General features: G+C 39.7%; 1 protein-coding gene across 2 annotated transcripts in view; it reads right to left on the reverse strand.

Moving 5' to 3' along the window:
* LOC122796630 (leukocyte elastase inhibitor-like) overlaps window positions 1-23,461 on the reverse strand; it is a 238,703-nt gene that overhangs the window by 37,756 nt on the left and 177,486 nt on the right. For both annotated transcript variants that reach the window (XM_044065254.1, XM_044065252.1), the window contains exon 5: window positions 12,486-12,628. In XM_044065254.1, the coding sequence (XP_043921189.1) occupies window positions 12,486-12,628 (143 nt within the window). The remainder of the gene's footprint in view (window positions 1-12,485; window positions 12,629-23,461) is intronic.

The following is a 23,461-nucleotide window of genomic DNA, read 5'->3' on the forward strand; positions in this document are numbered from 1 at the left end:
TCATCAACACAATGAATGGTGCTAGTCCACAGTATCTCCTGAGGTTGGGTGAAGAGGTTACTTTGCAACCTTGTCTGCTGAGTTTATGGTGCTCTAGATGGGACAAGTGTGCATCTTGGAAAAAAATGTATCCAGTGGCACTTCTTCAATGTTGCAAACAGATTTATTCTATTGCTCTCCAAAAATAAGACCAGAATAGAAATAGTACAACAATTAATGCAAATGGGAATCCCAGTAGATGAACACCTAAAATTTGGACTACACATTCTCCAAGCTGTTAAAAAACACCAGAACATTGCGTTATTATATAGAAGTAAACATTATTTCACTGACAGCACTAGAAAGACATTGCATCAACCTACTTACTACTATCTCTCCTTTATGCCTCCCATAAAACCCCCTCCATAGAGCTGATGGCCTACTTCCTCAATGACAGATCATCAGTCATATCCTGGGGGGGGCTTGCCAAACAGTAGTCTTCCAAGAAATAACCATTAGATATCTTGTTTCTGAGCTTCTCCATAAGGAAGACTGGGTGGTGACACCCCCCCCACACACACACACATATTCATAGGTAAGTACTAGTCTAGCTGCCCTTGCAGGCCATTTATACCAAGCCAATTTCCCTTTCAAAGGTGAGAATCAAACTCTGTACCATGTGTCTGTGAAATAAACACCATAAACAGTATACCAATGCTAACATCAAGGCTGTATAACAGAATTTTGTCACAGGTTTAGTAATTGTCATTACTCTGAACCCCACCTAATCTAAAACTTGCTCTGCTCATAGGTGTACACAGTACTTGTGTTAGGGACTGTGAATGATGTCATTTTTCCTTAATATTTCTCCCAAACTTCAGAGGTCACTATATCCTGTGTTGGGCTGAGGTCTATGTGGCCATTATTTTTTTTTTTTTTTTTTTTTTACTTTCGTCAAAAACTTCAGAGGGGTGTGCAGACGGTCCCTATAACTTGTACAGGAGCACAGGAGTACCAAGTTGGAAACATTATTGAAATCACTACTTTTTTTTTTTTCATTTTCATCACAATCAAACATCTGATGCATACACAGGTGGCTATCTTTTGGGGAAAGTAAATAAGCATACTCTTTATATATGTCTGACACCAAATATGTTAGATTATATTTGTTTTTTGGGGGGGTTATTTTTTGTTTGCTTTTAGTTTTGTCACAGTCAGACACCAGAAGTGTACACAGAAGGTGGCTCTCTTTTGAGGGTATAGGGTGAGAAGGTATGCTGTATAAAAATATGACAGCAGCAGCTTAAAATATGACTGTGGGCATTTGTGCCTTAATTTTAATCCCAATTTAACACCAGAGTGGAATACAAAGTAAGTGTCTTGCTCTTTTGAGGTGGGATGTAGTGGGCAGGTACTATTCCCTAATATATGTGTATCCTCACATGTATTTGTCTTCTCAGTTTATTGCAAACTGATGTTTGGTCAGCTTTGAGCATTAAAACTTGGATACAACTTATTTCTTCCTTTTGGATACAACTTATTTCTTCCTTGAAATAAAGAAATAGGATTGAATTTTGTTTTTCGTGCACATGATTTTTGTTCAGGCTATCAATGAATCAAAAGGTTGGGAAAAAAGCTCTAAAATGTACCTCAGATCATCTATAACCCAATGGCTTCTGGGTACCTAGGTCCCCAGAGTAATTTAGTCATTAGTGGGTAGTCTTTGTTATTTAATGTAATTTGAAAGGATGCAGGAAAAATCAAATTTGGAGAGCAAGACTGAATTTCTTTCCTTAATCGTTTTTCTTTTCCACAGCTAGGTGAAAGGGTTATTTAATAAAACTCTAAATGAATCTCAGAGCATCTAGAAACCCCCCGTCCCTCAGCTTAATACAGTTATTTCCATGGCAGTTACTACAGTATAGTCTTGGTCAGTTAGGATATGCTGAAAGAATGCAAGTTAAAACAAATCTGAATAGCAAGACTAATTTTTTTTTCTTTGATCGTGTTTTTTTTCAGGCATTTGCTGGAGGAAAAGGTTGTATAAAAAATTCTAAAATATACCTCCGAGCAACTAGTAGCCCCATGGCTTCTGGGAGTCTTGCAGCCCCCAGACCCTGCCCACCCCCCAGCTTAATGCACTTGTTTCCTCCACAGTTATTACAGTGTAGTCGTGTAGTCTTGCTTAGAGCGAACATGTTGAATGAACAAAGGAATGAATAACTTCAGGAAAAAAATGAAGAGTAAGACAAACTCTAAGAAAATGGAAGCGAATTAACAAACAAATAGACAAAACGGCACGGCAAACTGTACAGGAATTTAATGAGCAGACAGTTCCAACACAATATCTTTAAGCGCTTTTCGTTTGTTCCAAAAACAAACTTCTTCAGAAGTACTAACCAACACAAACGTTACCATTAAATACAGAAAAAGTACGGGAAAACAACATCTAATTTACTAATTAAACAATTAAGATGCAATAAAACATTCCTTCAGGTCATATTTTGTAAACTTTGATTCTGAAGGCTACTTATTAAAATTAGTTTTGAATAAAAAGAAAAAAAATTAAAATAATTACAAATAAAAGTGCAACAAGGTCATACACCTCCAGCTTAAAAGACTTAAGACATTTACTAAAATATGCTTCACACATATTTAGATTTAAAAATGTTGTGAACAAACATATGCTATCGTTGCATATTTTTGAGTTTCAATATACTAGTGATTGAACATGCTTCATTTAAACCAGGGTAGCTAAAGGCATTTAGCTTCAGCTGCCATAATAGTTCCAGTTCTTCTAGTCTAAAAGAAATAGGACCACCTCTAAAATCATGAGACGTTATCAATAACTAAAAACCTAAATTTGTGAGTTGAGTTGATGTGAATGTGTTTCGCCAGTCCATTTTCCATCTTATTGTGGGTAATGGCGTATTGATGTTCATACACCCTATCCCTAAGCCTACGTTCAGTTTTACCCACATAAAATGCGAAACACTCTGTGCATTTAGCTAAATAAACAAGAAATCTTGTATTACAATTAAATTTAGATTTCAACTTGTATGTACTTCCATTTATTGTGAAAAAATTTGTACTATCAATGAACTTGCACTAGTTACAACTCTCACACTTGAACATTCCTGTCATTCTAGGGGTTATGGTGTTCCATCTCTCGAGGAGGTTTTTCAAGTTTTTACCCCTCTTAAAGACTAATTGTGGTTTATAACCCAAAACTTCAAATACAACATGGTTAGATTTGAATAATTCCCAGTTTTTTATTATAACATTAACAATAGATTTACTTTGAATATTAAACGTAGTCACAAAATTGCATTGGGGTTTCTGTTGATGTAGAACTGGTGTATCTACATCCAGATTGTTGACCTCGATGTTAGTTAATGTGACATTATGCAGGGTCTTAGGGTTTCTGCTTAGAATTGGTTTAAACCAGTGTCCTTTTCTTTTGTATGAGACTTCTTCTATTAAGGTGTCTAGTAATGATTCTGGGTAACCCCGGTGTATAACCATCTGCTTCAAAAAAAGACATTCCTTATTAAAGTCTTCATCTAAGCTACAAATCCGAGATGCCCTCACTAGTTGCCCTTTGACAACTGACTTCTTTTGATGAAATGGGTGGCAGCTAGAAAAGTGGAGGAAAGAGTTAGAATAAGTGGTTTTCCTATATATTTGCACTGTAAAAATGCTGTTGATTTTGTTCTTGACTAACCAGATGTCTAAATATGATATAGCATCAGTATTAAAAGTATGACTAAATTGTAAAAAAATCTGTGGTGGTATTAAACTCATTAACAATACTGGTAGCTGTGTGTTCATCTCCTTTTATAAGAATAAATATATCGTCCAAGAATCTAGTGTAGTAAATAATACAATCCATCCTGGACTCATCTGAAAAGACAAAATTGGACTCCCAGTGGGCCATCACTAAGTTTGCGACACTCGCTCCACAAGGGGAGCCCATCGCTAAACCAACTTTCTGCAAAAAGAACTTATTGTCAAAAATGAAATAATTGTTAGTTAGGATGAGATCCAATAATTCCATTACTAAGGCTAACTCTAGACGGTACTCCATATTTTTTCATTAAAGCTGCCACCCATTCGATACTTATATTTTGAGGGATACAGGTATAAAGATCCTTAACGTCTATTGTTAAAAAATTACAATCATCATTGTAATCCAGTTCATTCATTTTTGCTAGGAATGACCAAGAATTTTTACAAATGTGTGATTCCAAAATAACATACTTTTGTAACATAGAATCCACTACCTTTGCACATGCATAGGTAGGAGACCTGCGACTATCAATAAGTAGTCTCATAGGAGGGTTTAAAAGGTCCTTATGTATTTTCAGAATTCCAAATAGAGATGGGTACCTAGGAAAAAGAGAGCTCATGTAGTTGAAAGCTACTTGGTCTACTCGACCTTCTATGAATAGGTCATTTAAACAGGATTTAATTATACTATACGCCTTATTCACTTCTGATCTTGAACTAACCTGGTAAGTATCACTATTTAACAAAGTCAGCATACGTTCTACATAGTCTGCTTTGTCGAATATTACTAACCCTCCCCCTTTGTCGGGTTTGCACACCCGAACATCCTGAGATTGGATGTACCTTAAAAATTCTCTTTCAATTTCATACTCATTGCTCCTGTTGTATGTTTTACTGTTAGCTATATTCCTAAAATCTAATTCACAAACCTGCTCAAAAATTTGAAGCAGGGGATGGAGGGGGGGGTTGAAAGTTCTAGAGGTACGAAAAACATTATCAACCAGCGTGTCTGGTACATTCATAAAGAACAAACGTAAATTAAGTTTTCTTTTGAAAGATTTAAGATCTACAATGGATTTAGCTATGTCCATGTGGTGCCAAGGAACGTAAGTACAACCTTTGGCCAAAAAATCAACTAAATCTGATGAGATATCACTGGCAGAAAAGTTGCATACTTTAAAGTCATTGTCCCTATTGGATGTAATTCTAGGTCATACAAGAAGATGATGACATTCAACTGGTTCAATAGGAGTGACAATAACACTAGATGGTTCATTCAATCTCAGGATGTTCGGGTGTGCAAACCCGACAAGGGGGAGGGTTAGTAATATTCGACAAAACAGACTATGTAGAACGTATGCTGACTTTGTTAAATAGTGACACTTACCAGGTTAGTTCAAGATCAGAAGTGAATTTTTGGAATTTTTGGAATCACACATTTGTAAAGATTCTTGGTCATTCCTAGCAAAAATGAATGAACTGGATTACAATGATGATTGTAATTTTTTAACAACAGACATTAAGGATCTTTATACCTGTATCCCTCAAAATATAAGTATAGAATGGGTGGCAGCTTTAATGAAAAAACATGGAGCACCGACTAGAGATATAGCCTTAGTAATCGAATTATTGGATCTCATCCTAACTAACAATTATTTCAGTTTTGACAATAAGTTCTTTTTGCAGAAAGTTGGTTTAGCGATGGGCTCCCATTGTGAAGCGAGTGTCGCAAACTTAGTGATGGCCCACTGGGAGTCCAATTTTGTCTTTTCAGATGAGTCCAGGATGGATTGTATTATTTACTACACTAGATTCTTGGACGATATATTTATTCTTATAAAAGGAGATGAACACGCAGCTACCAGTATTGTTAATGAGTTTAATACCACCACAGATTTTTTTACAATTTACTCATACTTTTAATACTGATGCTATATCATATTTAGACATCTGGTTAGTCAAAAACAAAATCAACAGCATTTTTACAGTGCAAATATATAGGAAAGCCACTTATTCTAACTCTTTCCTCCACTTTTCTAGCTGCCACCCATTTCATCAAAAGAAGTCAGTTGTCAAAGGGCAACTAGTGAGGGCATCTCGGATTTCTAGCTTAGATGAAGACTTTAATAAGGAATGTCTTTTTTTGAAGCAGATGTTTATACACCGGGATTACCCAGAATCATTACTAGACACCTTAATAGAAGAAGTCTCATACAAAAGAAAAGAACACTGGTTTAAACCAATTCTAAGCAGAAACCCTAAGACCCTGCATAATGTCACATTAACTAGTATCGAGGTCAACAATCTGGATGTAGATACACCAGTTCTACATCAACAGAAAAACCCAATGCAGTTTTGTGACTACGTTTAATATTCAAAGTAAATATATTGTTAATGTTATAATAAAAAACTGGGAATTATTCAAATCTAACCATGTTGTATTTGAAGTTTTGGGTTATAAACCACAATTAGTCTTTAAGAGGGGTAAAAACTTGAAAAACCTCCTCGAGAGACAGAGCACAATAACCCCTAGAATGACAGGAATGTTCAAGTGTGAGAGTTGTAACTATTGCAAGTTCATCGATAGTACAAATTCTTTCACAATAAATGGAAGTACATACAAGTTGAAATCTAAATTTAATTGTAATACTAGATTTCTTGTTTATTTAGCTAAATGCGCAGAGTGTTTCGCATTCTATGTGGGTAAAACTAAATGTAGACTCAGGTATAGGGTGTATGAACATCAATACGCCATTACCCACAATAAGATGGAAAATGCACTGGCGAAACACGTTCACATCAACTCAACTCACAAATTTAGGTTTTTAGTTACTGATAACATGTCTCATGATTTTAGAGGTGGTCCTATTTCTTTTAGACTAGAAGAACTGGAACTATTATGGCAGTTGAAGCTAAATGCCTTTAACTACCCTGGTTTAAATGAAGCATGTTCAATCACTAGTATATTGAAACTCAAAAATTTGCAAAGATAGCATATGTTTATTCACAACATTTTTAAATCTAAATATGTGTGAAGCATATTTTAGTAAATGTCTTAAGTCTTTTAAGCTGGAGGTGTATGACCTTGTTGCACTTTTATTTGTAATTATTTTAATTTTTTTTCTTTTTATTCAAAACTAATTTCAATAAGTAGCCTTCAGAATCAAAGTTTACAAAATATGACCTGAAGGAATGTTTTATTTCATCTTAATTGTTTAATTAGTAAATTAGATGTTGTTTTCCTGCACTTTTTCTGTATTTAATGGTAACATTTGTGTTGGTTAGTACTTCTGAAGAAGTTTGTTTTTGGAACAAACGAAAAGCGCTTAAAGATATTGTTTTGGAACTGTCTGCTCATTAAATTCCTGTACAGATTGCCTTGCTGTTTTGTCTATTTGTTTGTTAATTCTCAGTTTGTAGTGCTTAGTAAAATGGAAAAGAATAGCAGGAGTAGGCCAGGATAGGTGTGTAGTGAGGAAGGAGTACCGTGAAGCCTTTTCAAATAGGGACCCAGTTTACTTAGGGCCATCCCTATTTTCAACACTGATAATTCATATTCTATCCCTCCAACAGTCATTGTCAAGTCTTTCAAATTTTATTTATTTATCTACTTACTTACTATTTGGTAACCAGATGAGTTGGCTGTTCTGAAGACCCTTTTCAGCCACAACTCAGGTGCAAATACAAGAGCAGTATGAACAAGCAATAATACAGTACAGCCAAGCAATTGTACAGTAATTAAGAACAATAAATCAGACATGGTAAATAGAAATACTAAAATAATTTTGCAAAAACGCAGTGGTGCAGCGGTTAATGTTGTTGCCTCACAGCAAGAGATTCTCCGGTTCGATTCTCAGCTGGGGTGCCTTCTGTGTGGAGTTTGCATGTTCTCCCGGTGTTCGCGTGGGTTTCCTCTGGGTACTCCGGTTTCCTCCCACATTCCAAAGACATGCATCTGGAGCATTTCTCCCCGGGCCTCCACTGAAAACAGGCTCTGTGGAACCTAGTCGGACTTTCCCGGTCAACAAATGTTAAATAAATAAAAATAAAATAAAATAAAAATAAGCAGAACATGAAGCCAATAGCCAAACCATAAAGAATACAATATGCAATGAAATTAAGCAGTGAAAGATGTAGTTATTAAATGAAAGTGTATGTATAGCTGACATTAAGAGAGTTGAGTAATTAACCATTATCTTTAAAGCAGGTGCAATTTGCCTCCTTGTGGAGGTATTGAGCTAAATTTTTCTTTAACTCTTAGAGAGAATGTTGTTTCTTTATAGCTGGTGTTCATTTGTTACACAGTGCATGGCCAGGTTTGGAGAAAGAACATGCACCTATGGCAGTTTTGAAGGTGGGTCTCTTGAGGGGGAGGGTGTCAACTCAGCTGCTTCTCTGGGAATGTACTTCTTCCCTGAGAGGAAGTTTTTTTTTCAAAGGTGGGCAATACCTACTGTTTAAAACCTTGTAAATGAAAGATCCTAGAAGGCAACTTGATCTTTCAGTTACTGGCAGCTAATTAAGGGCTGTTAGCAAGTAAAAGTGGCGTGAAATTGCATCAACAAGCAGGGTGAAGCTACATATTTTATTTTCAATTATCTGTAATCTTTGAATTGTTATAGGAGGAGTGGAAGGTCAACAAAGGGAGCCCATATTCAAGTTTAAGTAGCAGAAATTTTTGGAAATGGCTGCTCTGGGTGGTAAGGAAAGAAGAAATTTGATAGGGTTTTAGCTGCTAGTGAACCTTATTGACAATGTTGTCAGTAAAGGTTGTGAAGGATAGGGTGGGGTCTTGACTGAGGCCTAGATATTTATAGATGTGGGAAATGATATTGCTCTAACTATCTGTGATGAATAAGACAGGTAGCTGATGGAATTTATATAGGGAGGCAAAAGGTATAAAATGAAAGGTTTTCTTTATTTTGTTTTTATGGTTCATTAGTAAAATGTTGGATTTTTTCCCCCAGAAGAATAGCTCAAGAAAGGATTGTTACAGCTGACATTTGAGGTCTGTGATGTTTTTATTGGCCTGTAAGAGAAGAATATCATCAGCACATAGTGTGAGATTCAGATTAGGGAGGCCTTCATTAAGGTAACTGGTAAAAAGGGAGAACAGAAATGGGACCAATACTGAGCCTTGGGGGATGCCAGTGTTAAGGGTGCCCAGAAATGAATACTGGATGCTAAAATGGACCTGAAATGTTCTGTTTTCGAAATAACTTTGGAATCAGCTTACATTGTTTGGGCTAAAGTTAAATTTTCTTAGTGTGGTAATGAGAGTATGATGGTTTACAATTCTGAAAGCTCTTGTATCAGTAAAAATACCAGCAGTGATAAGATGCTCGTTGGTGGTGAACTACATGGAGTCAGTGACAGTTAAAAGAACTGTTGTGGTGCTAAATTCCTTATTTTACATTATGATTTAACTCAATTTTCTCATTTACATTCCAACTTCACTATCTCTATTCCAAAGGCTAAAACCAAAACAATAATGTATACAGTATCTCTTTGACTTCTTTTCTTTTTTCAGGGCTACATCATCAAAAGATTTGGTTCCACAAGACTCTAAATATATCAGATTAGGTATGGCCATCATCAACACTATGCAAACATTTTGCATGCAACACATTGCAAAGGGCTACATCATTTTCTATATTTCTTACAAAGTCTTCCATGTAAAAACGGCTAGAGCTAAGCTTTTGTCACTTTCTTAAACAATCCTTGCATGTATTCCAACTTTACATGCCCTTACAGTTTATTCTAACTTTTGTCTTAATTTCTCTATCCCCTGAACTAGGTTGAACACACAAACAAATATTTTTCCATTTCTGACCCTAGAGCATAATGTTCTTTAGTAACAACCTAGATAGATCTGAAAAAAATTGGTTACCTATGAAAACCTAATGTACTGTATACTGAATTGTTATTCCCAGAGTTATACCATTTAAATACAGTGAAACCTGAAATTCCAAATTTTAGGTTCATAGGCAGATACTAGGCTATCTGCCCTAAGGCATTTATAAGCCTAGCCAGAGTGTATTTGGCTTCTGCCTCCCTATTAGATTAGCCTACTGTGCCTCTGTAAAGTAGGTCACAGAAGGTAGCCTTTTAAGATTAGTTTACTGTGCCTCTGTCTAGCAGGGACACAGGAGAGATCCCAGGGGTGAATTTGCGATTTCCAATCCACGCGTCCAAATTTCGCTTGAAGAGGGTCAGCGAGGGGCTATGTCTAACATGAATTGGGATTCTATTCCAGAGTGAGGGGAGCCTTTGGGAAATGAATCTGTCCCTCCAGCATGTCCTATTTATTTTTGTGCTGAGGTTTAGGACCCTGGAGCGTGTAGCTCTAAGGGACTTGGATTTTTTGAGGTGGAGCATGTCCATTAATTCTGGGTTTGACATGGCTTTGTACGTCAGGCATAGATCGCCTCTGAGTAGGCGGTAAGCAACTGAGTAGAGCTGGAGTTTCCTTAGTCGAGCTGCATAGGACATCTGTTTGTATCCCATGATCCTCTTGGTGAGGTACTTTTGGGGTCTCTCCAGTTGCTGCAGGTGTCGGGTAAGGTACATCCCAAAAGGGGCATTGTATTCAATTATGGGCCTGATGAGTGATGAGTAGAGGGGCACAATTACCTCTCTTGATCTAGATGTGAACCCTTTCGTGATAAGGTGGGCTATATAGAAGGTCTTTCTAACCACTTTGGCAACGTGATTATCAAAGGAGAGATTACTATCTACGTTGGTCCCCAAATCTCTAATTTCTTCTTCCATACTTAATGGATTACCACCTATGTGGTAATTTGTGGGCACCTTGTTTTTCCCAAAGGGGATGACTATGCACTTTTTACCATTTATCTTGAGGCCGTGGCTCTGGCACCAAGCATCCGTCTCTTGAACTAGTTTGCTTATGTAATACATTATGCCTTTACTTTTGTTATCTAAGTATTTAAATGTATTTAAATTTAGAAAAGAATGAATTTCAAAGTGTACACAGAAAACCAGTAAATATAATACAACACCTAAATACTCTTTTATCTTAGAGCACATTCTGTTACTCCTATACAGCTATAAGTAATGCAAGTTATGAAAAGGTGCTCAGTATTACAGTGTACTTGGCAAATAATAGATAATTTAGTAATTTTCAATTTCTGAAAAGGAAGAAGTAATATCCCTGTATTGCCCCATACACCTGTTCATATATTCTGAGAACTTAAATAGTGACAGAAAAGGGAGAAATTGTTTTAAATGTTTAAACTGCATATTGCATTTTTTCTTTAGGCTGTGTGACCTTGCAGGGATGTGCCCCCTCCAACATGTACCTTGCAATGGAGATTGCTTTGTTTTGAAAGCCAGAGTGTCATAGGATTTTGAAAATTGTATTAGTTTTAATATTTCAGTTGAACATCTATTCTGCCAATATATTCAGAAACTTATGGAGCATCAATTAACTGTACTCCAGAGACAGCAAGTCAGACTGCAATATTCATAGCAGTAAAAGGCTGCTTCATCATATAATAAACCCCACAGCATTAACACCACTGAGTAACAATAATAATGAATTATTAGCTAAGCAGGAAGCTTTGCAAGATGCAAGAAAGACCAAATGAGGTCACAATCTTGTTCTGCATTTTTTGACCAGATCTGTTCTTCAAATTAGTTATTAAACCAATGTCCCATCCAAGTTGATGGCACATTAATTGGCTGTAAAGCATCCCGCATTATTTATTGAAAAGACTAGGGGGCTACCCCAGTGGCCTGATCAAATTTGTTCTAGCCAATATGAATACCACCACAGGTCACCCCAGAAAAGAGGCCACTGGCCTAATTGGACTAATTCTAATTGAGCAAAGCATGAATGGATGAATGACTGGATGAATGAATGAATGAATGAATGAATGAATGAATGAATGAATGAATGAATGAATGAATGCGTGCAGTTCATACATACATTTGGTATGGTATGCTCGGTCGGTCCTTTACTTAGCTCATTTTAGGTGGAGACTGTATCCTGTAACCAAAAATCTCATTAATTTTAATAGACTTCTTATGAGTTTCCTCAAGGATAAAGCAAACAAAACTGCTTTCTACCTTAAAAATTAAACAATAAAAACTAACATTCTCGAAATTACAATGAGGAAATCCAGCTTTGCATTTAAAGCTCTATATAATTCACACCATGGTTCTTAATTCTGTATTATTAAAACTTTTAGGATAACAAGGTAGTTTTGCTATATGCACATGTAAAAACATCTAATACTGACTTTTTCAAATGCCTGCATTTAAAAATATCATTTAGGCTAAGGAGAAGAATCATCTAGTAGATCAACTCACTTACCTGCATAACAAATTAATGTTTTTTTAATCATTTTTTCTTTTGTTTTAAGATTCTAATACGATAATATGATAACACAACAAAGACATTAGCTGCATACAAATAAATAGGCAACATTCCACAATGTGAAACAGAGCACCTCTATGACACTGTTCAAGAGGAACCTGGACAAGTAGATGGGGCACTGTAAATTGTTACCAGGGATAGAGCCCACAACCCTCCTTGACATGAGCCATCATCATTAAATGCAATATCGGGTATTGAATAGCATTTCTATGTTATTACATTGGGATGAAACAGCTAGGCTTAAAATAACCTCCAGGTCTATAGCCTAGTAATCTCCTATGAGTCTAAAATCCTATGTAACTCTATTCTCTGATCTTACCTTAGTTTTTCTGAACTGAAGGTCATGTGTCTTCCATGCCTCAAATTTCTTTGACCAGGTTCCTTTGAAGTATACAGCATTAGCAAGGACAAGTTTTGTATTACTGTCCACTGCGTCTGGAGCCAGCAGGTCTTTTATCTTTCCTAAAGGATATATTATTGTACATTTGTTAAAGAAAGACATTACTCATGTTCACAATCATACAATTCAAGTTTTACCTTGCAATTTAAAATGGAGGAGACTACAGTTTGAAGAATTATTTTTTTTAACTATTCTATGGAATACAGCTAATTGCAAGGCTGATTTTTATGCACAGTAGTCTTGGTTCTAAATTAGAAACCCACAGACATTGTCTAAAAACCCACAGACATTGCCAACATCCTAGTTGACAGGTTCAGTGCAAACTCCCCCCCCCTCCCCACCAAAAGAGCAAATACCTATCCCAGCAGAGTGCTGCCCCTCTGACATCTCAGATGCTCAGGTAAGAGCTGCCCTCTCCAAAGCAAAAAACACAGCATCAATGGGACCAGACTGTGTCCCGGGCTGCATCTTACATGAACTCCAAGAAGAGCTAAACCCAAACATAAAACTACTGTTCAATCTCAGCCTTACTACAGGATATGTACCCAAAGAGTGGTGTACAGCAACAGTGGTCCCTCTCCACAAAGGTGGTGCCTCAACGGATCCTGGAAACTATCGCCCCATAAGCCTGACTAGCTTGGTCTGCAAAGCTATGGAAAGGATCATCATGGACCTCATAAATAAAGATATTGGGGACCTACAGACACTGGATCCTACCCAGTTTGGCTTTGTTAAGGGCAGATCCTGCCTCTTAAACCTAGTTGATTTCTTTGAAACAGTCACCAAGGCCATTGACAAGGGGAAGGTGATCCACACAGCCTACCTGGACCTCAAAAAAGCCTTCGATACAATACCCCACTCAGGCATTATATATAAGCTCACCAGCTTAAATATAAACCCCTATGTCACTAGATGGGTTGCAAACTGGCTCAAGGACAGAACCCATATGGTTAGAATTGCTGGAGTCATGTCAGACTCCAAACCAGTTACAAGTGGCATCCCACAAGGCTCAGTCCTGGGACCTCTCTTGTTCGGTATATATTTCTCGGAGGTACAGGCCAACACGGAAGGACTGTGGCTGACCAAATTTGCAGATGACTGCAAACTGGGCACCATAATCGACTCTCCAGCCAACACAAGCATCCTCCAAAAGGGCCTCATAGAAACAGACAATTGGTGCCAGAGCCATGGCCTCAAGCTAAATGCCAAAAAGTGTATAGTCATCCCCTTTGGCAAAAACAAAGTGCCCACAAATTACCACATAGGTGGTAATCCATTAAGTACAGAAGAAGTAATTAGGGACCTGAGGACCCAAGTTGATAGCAATCTCTCATTTGACAACCACGTGGCCAAAGTGGTTAGAAAAACATTTTATGTAGCCCACCTAATCATGAAGGGATTCACATCTAGATCAGGGGAGGTCATCATGCCTCTTTACTCATCCCTCATCAGGCCCATAATTGAGTACAATGCCCCTTTTGGGATGTACCTTACCAGACACCTGCAGCAACTGGAAAGACCCCAAAAGTACCACACCAAGAGGATCAAAGGGCTCAAACAGATGCCATATGCTGCCCGGTTAAAGAAACTCCAGCTCTACTCAGTGGCATACCGCCTGCTCAGAGGCGATCTCTGCCTGACGTATAAAGCCATGTCCAACCCGGAATTAATGGACATGCTGCACCTCAGAAAATCCAAATCCCATCGAGCTACGCTCGAGAGACTTGAACCTCAGCACTGAAATAAATAGGACATGCTGGAGGGACAGATTCATAACCCAGAGGCTCCCTTCACTCTGGAATAAAATCCCAGTCCAGGTTAGGCAGAGTCCCTCATTGACTCTCTTCAAGAGGAATCTTGATGAGTGGATGGGAGATCATAGGTTTACCCCGGGTATCACTTCTGTGTCACTGTTAGACAGAGGCACAGTATACTAACCTCGAAAAAGGGCATAGCAAAATTAATTTAAAATGGGTGGCAAAAGCCAAACACACTCTGGCTAGGCTTATAAATGCCCTAGGGCAGATAGCCTAGTATGAACCTATGAACCTATTAGTAATTCCATAAAGTTCTCAAGGCTTCTCTGATTTAATGATTTAAGTGAGATTAATAAGTTACTTACCTGGTCCACACTAGTACTGGGACTCCATTCATTTAATGGGTCCATGTTCCATACTATTTCATTCAGTATGTTAAATGGACTCTGGTGAATAAAATTGAATAGTCTTCAAAAAAGATTATAGAAGTCTCCATGTCTACATTTCCCCACTTTTGTCACACAAGCTTATGCTTGACTTTCATTCCTTTCAAGGTCCTCAGGAGGGTAGGAAATTCTTTATAGGTTCATAAGTTGGTACTAGGCTATCAGCCCTAGGGCCTATACAAGCCTAGCCATAACAATTCCCTGGCTATTTCTTCCCACACTATTTACTTCCCTGGACCCCTGTCTAGCAGGGTGACTGACATGATCCCCGGAGTGAATTTCCTTTCTCCCATCCAATCGTCAAGGTTCCTTTTGAAGAGGGCCAAAGAGGCACTCTGCTTGACATGTATGGGCAATCAATTCCAGAGTCTGGGGAGTCTCTGGGTCAGGAATCTATCCCTCCAGCATGTTTTGTTTATTGTGATGATAAGGTTTAGATCCCTGGAGTGTATGGCTCTGAGGGATTGGGATTTCTTTAAGTGTAGCATGTCCAACAGCTCTGGGTTTGACATGGCCTTGTATGTTAAGCAGAAATCGCCTCTGAGTAGACGATATGTGACAGAGTATAGCTGGAGTTTTTTAAGGCGGTCAGCGTAGGGCATCTGCTTTAGGCCCGTGACTCTTTTAGTGAGGTATTTCTGTGGCCTTTCCAGTTGTTGCAGATGTCTTGAGAGGTACATACCAAACGGGGCGTTGTATTCTATAATGGGTCTAATGAGGGATGAGTACAGTGGGACAATGACCTCCTTTTTTCTGGATGAAAAGCCCTTAGTGATGAGGTGTGCCACATAGAAGGATTTCCTGACTGTTGTGGCGATGTGGTTATCGAAGGTGAGACCACTGTCCACCTGTGTCCCTCATCACATTTTCGGTGTTTAGTGTACTGCCACCTATATGGTAATTCATAGGTACATGTTTTTTCCCAAAAGGGATAACTATACATTTCTTGGCATTGAGCTTGAGCCCATGGCTCTGGCATCAAGCATCTGTTTCTGTAAGGCCCTTTTGTAGAGTATCCACATAATTTGGGGATTCAATAATGGCTCCCAGTTTGCAGTCATCTGCGAACTTTGTTAGCCAGAGTCCCTTAGTGTTGGCATGTACTTCAGAGAAGTAGATGCCAAACAAGAGCGGTCCCAGGACTGAACCCCGAGGTACTCCACTTGTCACTTGTCTGGAGCTGGATTTGGAGTCAGCTACTTTTACAGTGTCGGTTCTATCAGTAAGCCAGTTAGCAACCCATTGGGTGACGTTGGGATTAATGCCCAGCTTAGTAAGTTTATCTATGATTCCAGAGTGGGGGATGGTGTCAAAGGCTTTGGCAAGGTCTAAATAGGCTGTGTGGACCACCTTACCCTTGTCCATGGCTCTGGAGACTGATTTGAACAAGTCAATCAGGTTCAGGAGACAAGATTGGCCCTTCACGAACCCAAACTGGGTGGGGTCCAGTGTTTGAAGGTTGCCAATGTCTTTGTTTATAAGTTCCATGATAATACACTCCATGGCCTTGCAGATATGGCTTGTCAGACTGATGGGATGGTAGTTTCCGGGATCCAAGGTGGGACCCCCCTTGTGGTGTGGGATAACTGTAGCTCTGCACCACTCAGTGTGCACGAAACCTGAGGTGAGGCTATGATTAAACATGCCACTTAGGTGAGGTGCTAGTTCATATTGTACACAGCCTGGGATGTCATCTGGTCCCATGGATGCTGTATTCTTAGCTTTGGAGAGTGCATTTTTTACCTGTGTGGTCGTTATTACCAGAATTTGGCAATCTTCCGGTATTGAAATGGGCCATTTAGGGGGTGAGAGGGGAGTGAAGTTGGCACTGAATCGATCTGCCAGGATATTGGCAATATCCTTGGGATCAGTATATTTAATGCCATTCTGTTTTAGCTCAGAGCAGATCTGAGCATTGCCATTTAGATTCTTGACATAGTTATAGAATGCCTTGTGGTTGTCTTTGGAAACTTTGGCAATTTTATTTTAGTAACTAGCTTTGGAGGATTTTATGAGGGATCTCAGTTTCTTACTGAGGCTGGTAAGGGAGTTTTTTGCATCCTGGGATTTTCCTCTTTTCTGCAACAGTTTCTTCCTTTTGTTGTAAAGTTTGTTTATGGCAGGGGACCACAAGATTGGCTTCCTTTTTTTGGATGAGAGCATCTTGGTTCTATTTGGGATGGCATGACTCATACATGAGTGGATGTGCTTGTACAGTGCCTTAGTGTAGGATTCAGCATTTGAACTTTATTCTCCTTGATGGACCCTAATATAACTTGTGATTCCATTTCTCAGTTTTGACTACATTTTTGCCTTCTTCAGAAAGGCTTCTGTACTTAAGTAGAGATGTTTTATTACCACTGAGTTTCTATTTCATAGAGGACTTACATTTCAAGGTAATGGTATATTTGCATCTTCTCCTGACAGAAGTTTTATGCCATAGAATCCAGCTGGCTTAACCTTCATTCTACGGCAACACAGAAATTCCCCAGATATATGAGTTTGTTCTTAAAGAGTTTCCATACTATGGCAAAATCAGTCCTCCGATCTTAATGGCCATTGTCAGTTGTTTAAGTCATCCAAAGCTCTTATGTTGGCTTTATTCCATACACATCTCTTTTTACAAATCTCTTTTTCTTCTGAGTGGCATTTTCAGACCTTAATGATATAATTACCTCTATTTGTTACAGACAGCTCTATACGAATACAGTTACTGTTCAAAGCACAAAACAAAAATATGCAAGTTGTTGGTGCTATAACACAAGAACATAAACTACTCACTAATTACTCGTGTTACTACACAAGAATGCAAACAGTTATTAAGATTAAAGAGAATGAGAAGTGTGTTGTCATTTCTTTTTTGTTCAAATATCATATGTTTTACGCTAAAGAGAATGTGCCCTGCCCCCACCACTATCATCACCATTTTCCAGCTAAACTGAGATTACTATTAGTTATTAAATCCCTGTCACTGAGGAGAGTGAGGCGATCTTCAAGGCAGCTGGCTAAAGCTGAAATGGTGCCCTGTGGTACTTTGTGAATATCACAAATGCATCACTAGTAGCTAACAGTAGCTTCACTAGCAACAACTAAATACATTCATTGTTATAATGTTTTAACTGCTTTTCTGCAAAAAAAAAAAAAAAAAGTTCTAAGCTTGTTTCCTGCCTTTCCTATAACTAGTGTAGTCCAGATACAGACTTGCTGTATCCAGGACTGTTTTGTAAGTTTCTGAGCCCCCCCCCCCCGACCTTTCTGTGTTGGAGGCAAGTCCTCTAGCTTATCAGTGGGAGTGGTAAGCACTAGGGAGTCTATCAACCACAACAGGAGTGGTTTCTGGTCCAGAAATTGTAGTTTATTGGTTGTTTGGGCAGTGTTTCCATCTCTTTCAACTTTCTGGTTTAAAACCCTGTGTTTACATGGGTTTGCACTTGATTAAGCTCCACGGATCCAGTTTTGGCATCCTGCAGACTACAAGGGCAACAAGAAGGAGAAAAGAGATACTCTCAGTGCCTCCATTTTGATTTTTCATAATTTACTGCTCTCTGCCCTTGTTTTCTGTCATTTTTTTAAATTTATCTGCATTTATTTAAACTGTAATTGCCTTAATATTGCTACACACTCAAGTTTGCTAGCTTGTGTTGCATTTAAAGTGTTGTTGCTACTGTTCTAAATGCTTTTCTGCAAAAAAAAAAGTTCTAAGCTTGTTTCCCACCTTTCCTGTAACTAATCTAGTCCAGATACAGATTTCCTTTATCCAGGACTGTTTTGTAAGTTTTTGAGCCCCCCAGACCTTTTTGTGTTGGAGGGAAGCCTTCTAGCTTATCATTGGGAGTGGTAAGCACTAGGTAGCCTATCTACCACAAGAGGAGTGGTTTCTGGTCCTGAAATTGTAGTTTATTGGCTGTTTGGGCATTTTTCCATCCCTTTCAACTTTCTGGATTAAAAGCCTGTGTTTGCGCACTGGGCAGCAGCACTCACCTGACATAAACTATTACTGGTGCCAGAAAGTTTGCTCTTCAATTTCCCCCTTAGAACATGCTTGTTCTTTTACTTCTTGCACTTCAATTAGCAAAACTGACTAGCACTTTAACAGGCTTTTGTAGCATTTTTTGTAGCACACACAGGTGCTATCAGCACTAGCTGTTCCTACTCAGTAACGGCACCAGTACTTATTAGTTATGACCACCCCTCATGGTATGATTGTAGGGCAACATTTCCTGTGCTTTCTCCTGCTAACTTGTTGCACTTGGGCATTCTGTGACAATATGGCAACTGTCTAATGTACACAGACAACCCTCTCCTCTTACCTCCCAACACTCATACCTGTGGGAGATGCACTTATATCACCAAAATGGAAGCAGTGCATGCTCCAACCAAGACCAGACTAGCTGCTCAAGAGGAGAAGGTCAACATCTGCAACTCACTACATAAAACACACAGCCCTCCAAAATACCAACTATCACAACCCACACATAGAAACACAAACCATCCACCCATCTTCGTGGAGGCTCTCAATAAAAATGTACCCAAACAACAGAGATCCCAGAAACAGAAACACACTCGACCACCACAACACAACACCAGAGCACATAGCTCACTACCACAGTGTGCCCCTCAACCCAAGCCCTTAAGGCAAAACACTTTGCCCAATATACTAATCATAGGAGACTCAATTGTGAGGCACACTAATGTCCCACTCACTAGGTTGAACAAGGACAAGGTGACAGTCGGTTGTCTATCAGGTGCCAGGATCCGCCACATAACACATGCACTCAGGTCACTCCATAAGTACAAATATGACTCAGTCATTGTCCATGTGGGTATGAATGACCTGAGACATACCTCCCTGGACTAAATGAAAAGAGATGTCTTGGAACTCTCGGATTATGTGGTCCAGGCAGGTATGACCCTAGCCCTGAGCAGTATTCTACGGTCACTCAGAATGATACCACAGTACGAGCAGAAAATGATCAACTTCAACAATTGGCTAAGTTTCTGGTGTCATTCTAAAGGAATCCAGTATCTGTCTGCCTGGAACTACATGACAGACAGACCTCGAGACCTTGATGCTTTGCCAGAGATGACCTGCATCTGTCACCCCTGAGATTCTGGGTACTGGCTAAGGCTCTTGCCTTTTTTAGGCAGTGTTCCAAAGACCAAAATTCCACCTTAACAGCTACAAACAAATGCAATCTGAGGGTCATGCTGCTCAATGCTAGAAGTCTAAATCTCAAGATGCACTCACTCGTAGCTCTCCTCAAAATGGAGAATGTTGACATCTGTGCTGTAACAGAGACCTGGTTTAAAGAGGCAGAAGGCACCCCTGCACTCCCAGGCTACAACTCATTCCATACCTTTTGGCCCCAGAATGTGTCCAGAAGCCCCAAAGGTGGTGGTGTTGCCATATTCTTAAAGGATACGCACACCTCTACCTCTACTATCACAGCATAATGCATCCAAGATACTTCAGGTACAACTAACACTGGGTAAGATGGCGATACAAGTCATAGCTTGCTACAGAACCCCAAACATGTCCCTAGACTCACACGCCAACTTCCTAAGCACCCTGGAATCTATCAAGGTCCAACTCAATGCTCTCATACTGGGTGAATTCAACTACCCTTCCATCAACTGGGAAACTATTCAATTACCAATGTACAGGTCCAGTGCTTTCTGGAAATTATCAGTTCCAATGACCTGGACCAGCTCATTCTGACTCCCATAGAGGAGGCAACATCCTCGACTTGGTTATCACCAACATGGGAGACCATTGCTCCACATCTATAGTCAGTTCCTCCCTGGTTAAATCTGACCACAAACTGATCACCATAGAAATCTCCATCTCACCTACACCCCCCCCCCCTGCTAAGGTGACCGCCCTGAAAAACATCTTTAAAGCTGACTTTGGGCTCCTAAAAGCAGAGGTGGCTAATTTCTCGGCACTCATGCCAATGGAAAATAGCTGCATGACTGCTGAATCATGCAACAATGCACTGTACGAGCATGTACACAAATGCATGGACCTCGCCATACCAAATAGAACTAAGACGCTCTCCTCCAAAAAAAGGAAGCCAATCTGGTGGTCCCCAGCCATCAATAAACTCTGCAACAGAAGGAAGAAACTGTTGCAGAAAAAAATGAATTTACAAGACTGCAAAACCTCCCCTTATCAGTTTCAGAAAAAAGCTGAGATCCCTTATCAAATCCTCTAAAACCAGCTATGAATGCAGAATTGCAGCTGACACCAAAAACAACCACAAAGCCTTCTATAGCTATATCAAAAACCTCAAAGGCAATACCCAGACTTGCTCTGAGTTATTGCACAATGGCACCTCCTATACTGAGCCAACAAATATAGCCAACATACTGTCTGACAGATTCAGTGCCACCTTTACCCACCCCCAAGGGCCCTGTCACAATACCAGATGAAGGCCTGGTACCCACCATTTTTGCAGCACAGGTAAAAGCTGCATTGTCCAAAGCCAAGAATACAGCCTCCATGGGACCTGATAATATCCCTGGCTGCATCCTACATGAGCTACAGAATGAACTGGTACCACATCTGTGTGCCCTGTTCAATCACAGCCTTATCTCAGGCTATGTCCCTAATTAATGGCACACTGCTACAGTCATCCCACTCCATAAAGGGGAGCAACTACAGACCCTGGGAACTATCACCCCATTAGCCTGACAAGCCTGGTATGCAAAGCTATGGAGCACAAAATCATGGACCTGTTAACAAAGATATAGGCAATCTCCAAACTCTTGACCTCACACAGTCTGGCTTTGTCGAGGGGAGATCCTACCTACTGAACCTGATTGACTTCTTTGAGGCAGTCACCAAGGCTGTGGATGAGGGTAAGGCAGTGCATACTGCCTACCTTGTCCTGGCCAAGGCCTTTGATATCATTCTCCACTCAGGTATCATTGATAAACTCACCAAACTAGGCATCAATTCTTACATCATTAGGTGGGTTGCAAACTGGCTCACAGACAGGACCCACAGAGTGAAAGTTACAGATTCCACGTCAGACTGACGATCAGTCATGAGTAGAGTCCCACAGGGCTCGGTCATGGGCCCTCTCCTGTTTGGAATCTACTTCTCAGACGTCCCGGCCAACACAGAAGGACTCTGACTGACCAAGTTCACTGATGACTGTAAGCTAGGAGTCATTATCAACTCCCCAGGTGATGCAGACATCCTACAAAATGGTCTCTCTGAGACCAATGACTGGTGTCGGACCCATGGCACAAAGCTAAATGCCAAAAAATGCGTTATCATCCCCTTTAGGAAAAACTCAGTTTCCACAAATTACCACGTTGATAGGAGCCCACTGAACATGGGAGGGGCCATAAGAGAGCTGGGCAACCAGCTCGACAGCCACCTCACCTTCAACCACTACACTGCCACTGTGGTCAGAAAGTCCTTCTACGTGGCACATCTTATAACCAAAGGTTTTGCATCCAGGAAGAAAGAGGTCATCATCCCTCTCTATTCATCCCTCATTAGACCAATCATTGAATATAACACCCCATTTGGCATCTGCCTGACCAGCTGGAGAGGCCACAAACGTACCTCACAAAAAGAATCCTAGGCTTTAAGCACATGTCCTACATGGACAGACTCAAGGAACTTCAGCTGTTCTCAGTCTGTCATCTACTTAGAAATGATCTCTGCTTGACTTACAAAGCCATGTCCAATGCAGCCCTACTTCAAATGCTACACCTAAAAAATTCCAATCCCCCCGCACCACATGCTCCAGAGATCACAACCTCATTACCACAATTAACAGAACATGCTGGAGGGACATGGTTCATCTCCCAAAGACTGCCCATACTCTGGAATAGGCTTCCCATTCATGTCAAACAGAGCACCTCACTGACCCTCTTCAAGAGAAATCTTGATGAGTGGATGGGTAACAGAAAGTTCACTCCAGGGATCATTCCAGTTGTACTACTGGATATGGGTACTATGAACTAACATAAGGGTGGCATGGTGCCTGGTCATTTTTTTTTTTTTTTGGGCTAGGCTTGTAAAGGCTCCAGGGCCATTAGCCTAATACACCCCTATGAACCTATACTGGTATCTTTAGAATGTCTAATGAGTGTTTAACATAGATAGTCACACCACCACTCCTGTATGAACCATTCATCTTACTTGTGTAGACTGAGTAACATGTGAGCTCTACGCCCATTTCTGAATTCCCACCTCTTTATGAAGCACTGCTACTACCTGTGTAAACTGAGTAGCATGTGAGCTCCAAGTCCATTTATAGCATCATAGATTAGTACTAGGCTAACTGCCCTTGTGGGCCATTTTAAGCCTAACATGTTGCCCCATGTGAGTATCAAACTCAGCACCTTGTTTCTGTAAGGTAAACACCTTAACAATTATGCTAACCTCCCACTAATGCATCCATTGCCCAGGTTTTGGCAATTATATCTAAAGTAAAGTCCCTCTGTTTCAGGCATGGATACAATTCAAACTCCTTCCCATTTAAACTTCTAACAAATGAATCAGAGATCATTAGATTGTATCCTCTATTCAATGCTGTTTGTTGCCTGTAGAAAAAAAATAGTTTTAGAAAAGACAGCTTTCTTTATTTTCTGGGTTAGAAACTCATCCCTGATGGCTTCAGATAAATACCAGCCCTGCTACATCTCCCCATTTAATCTTGGAACACGGGAC

Source organism: Protopterus annectens, chromosome 3.part0 (assembly GCF_019279795.1).
Source record: "Protopterus annectens isolate FY-2018-M chromosome 3.part0, PAN1.0, whole genome shotgun sequence".
NCBI lineage: Eukaryota > Metazoa > Chordata > Ceratodontiformes > Protopteridae > Protopterus > Protopterus annectens.